At 39.5% G+C, this 10,811-nt stretch overlaps 1 protein-coding gene across 1 annotated transcript; it reads left to right on the top strand.

Annotated features, from left to right (window-relative positions):
* Positions 1 to 8,383: 8,383 nt before the first annotated feature.
* On the top strand, positions 8,384 to 10,504 carry LOC133818880 (F-box/LRR-repeat protein 4). Its single transcript, XM_062251983.1, has 2 exons — positions 8,384 to 9,047; positions 9,430 to 10,504. Exons 1-2 carry the CDS (start codon positions 8,696 to 8,698, stop codon positions 10,305 to 10,307), a joined length of 1,230 nt encoding a protein of 409 aa, XP_062107967.1. The 5' UTR covers positions 8,384 to 8,695; the 3' UTR covers positions 10,308 to 10,504.
* Positions 10,505 to 10,811: the final 307 nt, after the last annotated feature.

The raw sequence follows: 10,811 nt of genomic DNA on the forward strand, positions 1-10,811 counted from the left end.
GCAAGTTATGTTCTAGGTATCCAGATCATCAGGGATAGAAAGAACAAACTCTTAGCTCTATCTCAAGCAGCTTACATAAATAAAGTGCTTGAACGTTTCTCAATGATAAATTCCAAGAAAGGGCATCTACCGTCCCGCCATGGAATTCATCTTTCAAAGAAGCAGTCTCCCCATACTCCTGAAGAGGAAGATGCAATGAGAAAAGTTCCTTACACATCTACAATTGAAAGTCTGATGTATGACATGTTGTGTACTAGACCAGATATCTACTATGCACTGGGAGTAGTGAGCATGTATCAGTCAAACCCAGGACCGGAACATTGGATAGCAGTTAAGCATATCCTGAAGTATTTGAGACGGACTAGGAATTATATGTTAGTCTACAAGGGTGGTGTTTTGAACCCTGTAGGCTACACCGATTCAGATTTTCAGACTGATGTCGATGACAGGAAGTCTACTTCTGGAATGGTGTTTACTCTTAGGGGTGGAGCTGTGATTTGGAGAAGCGTAAAACAGTCTACAATCTCAGATTCCACCATGGAGGCTGAGTACATAGCTGCGTCAGAAGCAGCTAAGGAAATAGTCTGGCTAAAGAAGTTCTATTCGGATCTTGGTGTTATTCCAGAAATGGATAAACCGCTTGTGTTGTTTTGTAACAATACATGAGTGATAGCCAACTCGAAAGAACCTCGAAGTCACAAGAGGAGTAAGCATATAGAAAGGAAGTATCACATTATTCGAGGATATGTGGCCAGGGGAGATGTGAAGGTTATGAAGACTGCAACTAAAGACAATCTTGCGAATCCGTTTACAAAGACACTACCAGAAGCTACATTTGATAAGCATAGCAAGGAAATGGGATTAGTAGAATTATGGCATTGGTTTCAATTAGTGCAAGTGGGAGTTTGTTGGGGTTTTATGCCCTAATTAAAACCTAAATTCTTTGTAATCTCATTTTATTATCAATAAAAGAATAGAAATCATTTTTTGACTTGGTCAATCACTTTGCTCACATGTTTTATTTTCATGATTATTTGTTTAATATAAACTTCTATCAAATCCCGAGCATATAGCTAATCTTATTTATAGTGACGTAATCACAGTGGAATATAAATATGATTATATGTTCAAAATAAGTTAGTCCTATTAGTCAGTGCACAGGATTTACACTGACTTGCCAATCTACGATATGATCTACTTACACATTACAGTGTATGTTCTTTCCAGAACATTAGCAAAGTAGAGAAGATCGGATGTATTTGTTACATCGAACAGGACCGATATTGACAGTTGATAAGATAAGTAAACATACTGTTATTATCTATTCTAGTCATATCATATAGTTGACCATAGGTCAATTCAATCTCAATTCTGAGTGGTTAGTATTCTAACTGATTGTATTATTTGAGTTCTTTGACTTGTTCGTTACCAGCTTACCCTACGGACTAGCCCATACTTACATCTTGGGAACTCGGTAGTATAATTGAGTGGGAGTGTTAATCATAGATTTGAACATCTATAGCTTCTGATGAAGAAGTGATACGATGGTTTCCTTTTAGTTTGGCTCAAGGTGTTAAATGATAGAGATCTTATTTCAATAATTAAATTAGTTTACTGAAATATCATTTACAAGGAACTAAGTGTTTTAAGGATAAAATACAATGAGGGGTAAAACGATATTTTAGTCCTATCTCATTGTAGACCGTCTATAGAGGATTGAGTGACAATTGTGATTGTAAAAATGGATAATTAATAGTGTATCTATATTTTTTATAGAGTGTTCTATGAATTCAATAGTGCAATTCCGAGTCTATAGTGGAGTCACAAGGAATTAATAAGTTAGTAAATTTATTTGTTAGATTTATAATAACTTATTGGAGCTTGATTTCATAGGCCCATGGTCCCCATTGTACCTTGGATAAAATCATCTAGACAGTCTCAATTAATTGATTTAATTATCAATTATAATTATCAAAGTTGACTAGGTCAATTTTGGATAGTTTCACAGAGTTATGTAATTTTGAGAAGAAAAGAGAAATTATGGCAGATTTATTAATTAAGATAAATTGGTATCTAAATTAATAAATAAGTTTAAATCAAGGTTCAAATTATAAATAATTAATTTGAAGGATTTAAATAATTATTTAATTAATTAAATCAATAGAAAATAATACAGGCCTTGATTTTAAGTCAAATGGGCTTATAATCAAATGAGAAATTTCACAGGCCTAAAGTCCAAGATAATTTCGACTTAGGGCTTTAAAATGACTATTATTTTATTGATTCGTTAATTAAATTAAATGGCCTAATTGAGTCTATAAAAGGAGTGCTTAGAGAGAAGTCATAAGTTCAGATTTCTGAGCCGACAGATAAGTTTAATCACTGGTTTTCTAATAGTTTTAGATTCTCTCTAAACACAAGTCATTTTCTAAGCCTATTTGTTATTTTCTCTTCTTCTCTCTATATCTATCTATAGTGTTGAGAATTGCCCACACTAGTCTAGGTGATTTTAAGGATACATTGGAAGATTGTGAAGAAAATAGAAGATCGGTTCAGTTTCTTAATAATACTCCGCGACAGAGAGGATACAAGAGTTAGAGAAACTGAAGGAAGGACTCTTTAATTCTGATTCGTATACTGTAAGTATTCTATTCATTGTTTCTCTTTGAATTCAATTTTAGAAACATGTTTTAGGCTATCTCGCATTAATTTGTTTAATATTAGATATACATGAAAATAAATAAAGAACATGTATAAGTTTTTCCCAACACTCTGCTTATCTCAGAGCCACCAGTTATTATGTTCACTGTCCGTTCATAAGTAGGTGGCTTCGGCAGGGTTACTTCTCTTCGGACGACTGACCTATCTGCCTCCTGCTGGAATGTTCTTTTGCCTTTGTCTATGAGCAAGTCAGTCAGGTGACCACATCTTAATAGGTTGGATACTTCGAGTCTTAAGGCAATGCACTCATCCGTTCGGTGACCGTGGTCATTGTGGAACTCACACCATTTTGTTTTGTCTCGCTGGTCAGATGGAGTCCTCATCCTTTCCGGCCATTTCACTTTGTCTCTGAGTCCTTTCAGTATGCCAACGACTTCGAATGGTGTGATTGAAAGATTGTATTCTGGTATCTTTGGTCCATCTCGGAGACGTGTCTCAGACGACCGATTGTACTCCCTCCTTCTGTTCTCTGATCTACTAGGATACGGGTATGGCTCGGATTTCCTGTCACTCTGCCGTCTGTCTACCCTTTAGTCTCTTCGAGTGTCTTTCCTTGGAGAATAGTGATAATAGTTAGCTTCATCCTCCTCCCATTTGATTTGTGCCTAAGCCTTGGTGAGAACATCTTCCATCGTCTTGCAAGGATACTTGGTATGTAACGACCCAAATTCGCTAATAAGGCTTAAGGGCCTTGATTAGTGTGCCTGGAGGGCATAATGGGAATTATGAGTGACTTTAATGATTAAGATGCATGATTATGATTTAAAGCATGTTATATGATTATTTGAATATCTGAGATGCATGACTATGTGTATTAGTATGCATGTAGGCCCTGATTAGGTTAGAAGGGCATAATCGTAATTTTGGCCATTATGGGCATAACTGTATTGATATATGTGATAATTGTCGAGACGACATTATTATGTGGATATATCTGTGATATGTGACTCGAGACGATCCTAGTGAGCAAAGTAGCGAAAAAGTCACGGCGGGGATTCATACCCAGCTCGGGGTGAGCTTAGGGGTATAAATGGGAATTTAGTGAGTATACGGGGGTCTATCTTGATATTGAGGAATATTATTGGTGATTAGTTAGGTATCGGGAGTTAAGCGGGAAATATTCGAGACACTCGAGGAGTTAGCAGGAATTGGGTAAAATGACTAGAATGCCCTTAAGTGGACTAAAGGGTTAGAAATAAAGGGGAGGGCATTAAGGTCATTTGGCTTTCTAAATATGGGAATTACTGAGACTTTATGTTAGTGGGAATTGTAGAGAAGTGTAGAAGTCTGAAAAAGAAGGAAAAGGAAGGGAAAAGAAAGGGAGAAAACAGAGAGAGTTTTCTAGGTCGGTTTACATTTCCTTCATCAATTTCTTGAGGATTTCTGGAGCAAAGCTCAGAGGAGAGTTGGGATAAACTAAGCATCAAGGATTTTAAGCTAAGTTTGGGGAATTGGAAGAGGTTTAGCAAGGATTCATCAACACTTGAGGTGAATTCTGTAAGTTCCTTCAGTCCTGGTTTTGGTATTTGGCAGAGATATCTAAGTTGTGTTGATGGGGAATTTTAGGAAAGTTGGAGCCAAGGGTTGAGGAGGAACAAGCCAAGGAAGTCTAGAGGTAACTTGAGGTCGAAATTCCACCAAAGGTATAAATTCTAAACTCTAACTTTGATGTTCTACTGGTTTCTGCTGAGTTTTAGTGTCTAGAAGTGGCTATGGTGAATTTTGAGTTTGGGGATGCATGTGCTTGAGTTCTAGGTATTTGGGGTGCTTGGGATGAGTGGAGTATGGTCATAAGGATGTTTTTGAGTTTGGGAAAGATTTGGAGGAGTTTTGGTTGAGGTTGGTTCGAGGAAATCGCAGGAGGGAAAAACTGGTGTTGGCCAGCCTGTGACTAGCGCTACAGCGCTAGCCTTTGGGCGCTGTAGCGCTAGGCCAAGCTTGCTGAGGGATTTTGCTTCTGTTTGTAGCGCTGTAGCGCCCTCCCATGAGCATTGTAGCGCTACCCTATCTTCTTAAGGGGATTTTAGGGTTGTTTGCAAGGGCTTTTGACCTAGGGTTTGGGGTTTGATTCCACCACCATGTTTGGTGGAACAAGGACTTCCCGGGGGCTCGGGATTGGCCCCGAGGCTAGGTTTTGGACTTGAGGATTGAAGATGACTTTGGCCCATGATTGTGTTTAGGTGAGCACTAGGGCTCGAGGGGGATCGTGCTCAAGGAGTCGAGGGATCAAAGCTAGTGAATTGGAAGGTAAGAAAACTACACCTGGTTATATGTTTGTGATGGGACTAAGTGCTCCTGATACTTGTGTCGTGTCAATGATGGTATTACGCCATGGGACATGTAAAAGTGGCCTAAGAGTGTCGTACATAATATTTGCGCACAGGGCGCGGCTTGGCCACTGGTAGCCGAGGACAGCTTAAGATTCACTGAGCTCGGTTTAAGCGGGCCGGAGTCAGTGGGATAACAGAGGGAGCAGCTTGAGGGCGCTAGTCCTAGTTATCACTTGTGAATTGATATATGATATGAGATGACATGTTAGTGTGCTGAATACTTGATTATACTGAATGATTATATGGTTGAGATTATGTGATACAGTATAAGGTATTGATTTGTCTGTTGGTTGCTTATGCTCTGTTGTTGTGTTCTCTTGCTGGGCCTTGGCTCACGGGTGCTACGTGGTGCAGGTAAAGGCAAGGGCAAGTTGGACCAATCCTGAGGTGGAGAGCTGCGGGGTTGAATGTACATAGCCAGCTCTTCGACCGCCATGGTCGAGGAGTGGGTCAGGACAGGGATTGCCTAACTGTTTGTTTTTCCTTAGTATGACTTGTTATTGTATCTGAACCTTATAACTTTTGTAAACGATCTTTAAACTTATAATTTTGGGACCCCGTGTAAACGAGAAATGCTTCTTAATGAGAATGTGGCTTTTGAGACCAAAACATTTTAACCCTAGTTCCTCTTTAGTTTTAGTAACACGTTTTCGATTAAATGACTTGATTAGCAAGTCTAGCACTTAATAAACACACAGTGTAACGGTCTTGGCTATCCAGGGCGTTACATGGTAAGTTCTTAGTCTAAGTCTGAGTCGTAGCAAAGTCCTTTGTAGAAGGCTGAGATGGCTGTGTCCTGATTACAATGGGTTATAGACACCTTCTCTTTGTTGAAGTGGCCTATGTACTCTCGTAAGGACTCACGCCATCGTTGAACTATGATGTAGAGGTTTTCTGCAGACTTTTCAAGTTTCCTGCTACTAGCAAACTGCTCAACAAAAGTGTCAGTCAATTGTGCAAAAGTAGAAATAGAATTATTAGGTAAATTAGTATACCACTGGAGGGTTGGTCGAATCAGACTAGAACCAAACCCCTTACACATGCATGCTTCCCTCATGTCGCGTGGGATGGCAATGGTGAACATTCTCTACCTGTATTGTGCGATGTGATCATCCGGGTCAGACGTCCCGTCAAACATCTTCATATTTGGGAAGTTGAACTTCTTTGACATTTCCACTAGTGCAATGTCGTCTACGAATGGAGAGTATGCATAACAACTTGCTGCACTCTTCTTAATTGGAGCTGACATCCCAGGAATCCGTTGGATGAGCGCCTCCATCTCAGCCAACTTTCGAGCCAACTCGGGATCTTGGATTGGAAAGGAGCTTGTGGTTGCTTGGCGGACTGGCTCGCTCATGATTGGGTGATTTAATCTGATTGTTTGTTACTCTGGTATATTCTGACCAGCTCCAATGATGGTCTAGATGGCTCCAACGGTAGGCTGACTAACACTTGGAACATGCTATTGTCCGGGTCCAGTAGCTGGCTGACTAGCTCCTGGAATATGTTGTTGTCCAGCTGCACCGGCTGGCTGGCTGACTCTTGGAATCTGCTGTGATCTGGCCACAGATGAATGCCCATGTTCAGTCATGGTTACCTGTTCACCTGTATTGACAACATAATTTTGAATGTTAGACATGGTGGGTGGAGTTTGATAATTCCTTACCGAGGGTGGTGGAACTGTCTGACTCGGTCCATCACTTTAGAGATAGGGGTGAGGTCACCCAAAGGTTGCATAGGGATAAATGGGCCTCGGAAGCGGGATGGTTGAACCTCGGTGGCTTGAGAGGACATGGCCTCCATTCGTACGAGTAGGTCAGCATTCTCAGCTTCGAGCCTCCTCATTTTCTCACGTTCTTCATTCATTTGGGCAGTAAGAGCAGCGAGTTGAGCAGATAGATCGGGTGTCTCAGTCACATCTGACATGGTTCTCAAGTGAACTCCTTGATCTCTTTGTCGATCGTCTGATTGCTAGGGCCCCTTGGTGGGCGCCAAATTGTAGATGTGATTTCCTACAATTGATTAGACAGGCACCAGCAACCTGTCAAGAACAAAGAAAGAGAGACGAGAGTTCAATTGGGAGCACCGGTGGGGTGTCAGCGAAAGGGACTTCGACGCTCAAGTTAGTTAGGTTGTAACGAAAGCTTAATTGAAAGTAACAAAACTATAATGAAAATAACGATATAATGATGGATGGATGAGTAGTAGGATGGTCAGAGTGACGACAGAGATGATGGCGACATTCAACGATCGGGTCAAGTCCGGTTGGGTCAGACCAGGTTGACTGATTCAACTTGCCTGACTGGATCGCTTGGAGAGAATAGTACTTCGTTTAAGTAAGAGAGTAGAGTAGAGTAAAATGGTTATCCGATGTCCCATTCTCAACCATTGTGGGTCTTATTTATTGTCCTTCTGTTCGTTCCGTTCTCCTCCTTCCTATCTTCCCATCTGACCCGTTCTTAGTGGTTCTTCTCCGATCTTTATGGGAAAAAGAATGTATACTTTGACTGCTTCAATGTCCCTGGTTGACTGAATGCATCCGGACTCGGGTCTGGGTACCAGCTGGCTCGTTGGATGTTTTATCCAATATATGTGAGCCCATTTGCATTTGTTTGGGCCTTGTGAATTAGTCTAGCTGACTAGGCTTTAATTTGTAGACAAATTTTGTCCACTACAACATGTTTCGACCAATTTCTTGTGATTCCAAGCAATCCCCTTCGAACTGTTGAACAACTTTTAGAAACAAAATTCCCCCTAATAACTTCTATTTCCTCCCAGTAATGGACACCTTACTCCACTCTCCCCCAATGTCTTCCATTGCCAAAACAAGCAACAACAAAGGCTCAATCAAACAGTTAGACAAATTCCTTAGCAAAAGCCTTCACGTCTTAATGGTGAGACACGTCTTTCAGAACAAACTAGATTAGAGAAATCGTCTTGAAACCAACTTAGTACTCTATTGTTAAGTTAATATAATTTTAATACATCGTGTAAGATAAATCTAAAAAAAAAAAAACTTTTATTAATTTTGGTGAATAATAATTTTTTATCTAAAGATTATTAAAACTAATGAAAAGTATAATTTTGAATTAATTTACAATATACAAAATATTGAAAATGATATTAGTTAAATAATAACATAAAAAGTTGTGATTTAGGGTATATAATGGTATCAAATTAACATATAAATGTTGTACGATTTAAAAAGGAAAAGGTATATTCCTTATCAATATAATATATTATCTTGTTTAATGATTTTTGATGAGGTGCCCATTTCTACAACATGATATTCTTTTTCCTTTTCATTTTTTGAAATGAACAACATGATATTCCTTATTTTGCAAAGAAACTCGTCTTTTTCTTTAAATAGAAAATAACCTAAAGAAAAGGGATATCGAGATTAGAGAGACCTTGAGCATGGAAAGGGTCATTCTAGTAAATCCACAGTGTACGCCAATCAACGACATGAAGTTTGTTGAACTCGCCAGAGCCACCGCTCGGTTATTAACCCCGATCCCCCATTTCAGTGCGTTGTGCAATTAAAATAAGAATTAGGGTTAGGGTTAGGGTTAGGATCCGAATTAGGTATAAGTTTAAGGTAATTAAGCTGTGAAGAAATTCGTAGTCTTTCTTCCTCTCCACCAATGGCTACCGAAGTCCTGCCCATGCCCGCAACGGTCTGCATAAACGATGCATTGACCGACGACGAGCTCCGTTCGGTGCTGGCGAAACTGGAGAGCGAGCAGGATAAGGAGCTCTTCGGCTTGGTCTGCAAGAGATGGCTCCGCTTGCAGAGCACTGAGAGGAAGAAGCTATTCGCACGTGCTGGGCCTCACATGCTTGAGAGAATGGCCGCCAGGTTCTCTCGACTTCTAGAATTGGACCTCTCCCAGTCCGTTTCTCGGTCCTTCTACCCTGGCGTCACCGATTCCGATCTCTCTGTTATTGCTGATGGGTTTGAATGCTTGAGAGTTCTCAATTTGCAAAATTGTAAAGGTAAATAGTCTCATCATCTTGAATTCAGTACATTGTGTAAGTATCAACATTATTTGGGCATTATCTGTTTTGGGTTTATCATTCATGATTTTGGGTAATCGCTAACTTTCTAGTGTGAGATCATGATTTTATCCCATATTAGACTTGATTGAAGTATAAAGATCAACTTTTTTCATTTCCTGCATTTTTGGGCTGGAGTAGTTTGTGTCATTTAGATTCTAAGATTCTATTATATGAATGCTATTTGATTTTGGTATTAATTGTTCATTTATCTGGAAGTTTTTTGAAGCTTTACCCAAATTCTTCTAATATCAAAAGAGTTGAAAAGTTCATCAATTTGCACTTGTAGATCCTACCTAAGAATATGCAATTTGACGTACAGGAATTACAGATAAAGGAATAGTGGCAATTGGAAATGGTCTTTCTTCACTACAGTCCTTGGATTTATCATATTGCAGAAAGTTGACAGATAAAGGATTGCTAGTTGTTGCTAGGGGTTGTCCTAAACTACTAAGCCTGCATCTTGCTGGCTGCAGACTTGTTACTGACGAAGTTTTACGAGCCCTTTCCAAGAATTGCCCCAATATAGAGGAATTGGGCCTCCAAGGATGTACCAATATAACTGATTCAGGACTTGCAGACCTTGTGAGTGGGTGTCGTGAGATCATGTTTTTAGACATCAATAAATGCAGTAATATAGGAGATATTGGGGTTTCCAGTGTTTCAGAGGCATGTGCAACTTCCTTAAAGACACTCAAGTTGTTGGATTGCTACAAAATTGGGAATGCATCAATACTATCTCTGGCCAGATTCTGCAAAAATCTTGAAACTCTGATAATTGGTGGCTGTCGTGACATCACTGATGAATCAATACAATCACTAGCCACCGCTTGTGAAGACAGCCTCAAGAACTTGCGGATGGACTGGTGTTTAAACATCTCTAATTCTTCATTAAGCTGTATCCTCATCAAGTGCAGAAACCTAGAAGCACTCGACATTGGTTGCTGCGAGGAGGTATCAGATGCTGCCTTCGAGGGTTTAACCAGTAGACAAACAGAGTTGACCTTGAAGGTTTTGAAGGTTAATAATTGTCCTAAGATCACAGTGGCTGGCATAGGCTGGCTTCTAGACAAATGCAACTCTTTGGAGTACCTGGATGTGAGGTCATGCCCACATATTACAGAGTCAGGTTTGCAATTTCCTGATTACTGTAAAGTAAACTTTACAGGAAATTTATCCAAGCCCAACGTGCTACTTTGAAGATTTGGGATCCTTCTATTTACATTAAAAAGCAAGCACTGTCCTTGCATCTAAATTTCTCAGAACATGTTTGTAAATTTATGTTAATTGTCTTTCTATTGCTGTTTTTCCTTCCCTGGTTCTTTATATTAGATAGTCTTGTAACTTGTTTTTTTGGTCTTGTCTTGACATGAATGAAAGAATAATTATTCGTTCAATATCTCAAGAATGCATTGCATGCACAGATTTTTTTTTTTTGCCTTATGGATGGTAGACATGAAGCTCGTAAATAGAAGTATCATTAATGATGCTAACGCTGGACGTGACAAACAATAGTTGCATGTTTTCTTGTCAAGTTGGTGCAGCAGCATAATGAATGCTCAACTTAGTTTTAAAATGTAATATTCCCCTCCAACAGCCAAAGCATAATGAATTCTTCAACTTAGTTTTCAAAGATTCTCTCTTTCCCTGGTTGCTAGAAACTGCCAAACAGTTGTTGTTATTATTAGTTATCTTTTTCTTTTT

This window comes from Humulus lupulus, chromosome 2 (genome assembly GCF_963169125.1).
Source record: "Humulus lupulus chromosome 2, drHumLupu1.1, whole genome shotgun sequence".
Taxonomy (NCBI): domain Eukaryota; kingdom Viridiplantae; phylum Streptophyta; class Magnoliopsida; order Rosales; family Cannabaceae; genus Humulus; species Humulus lupulus.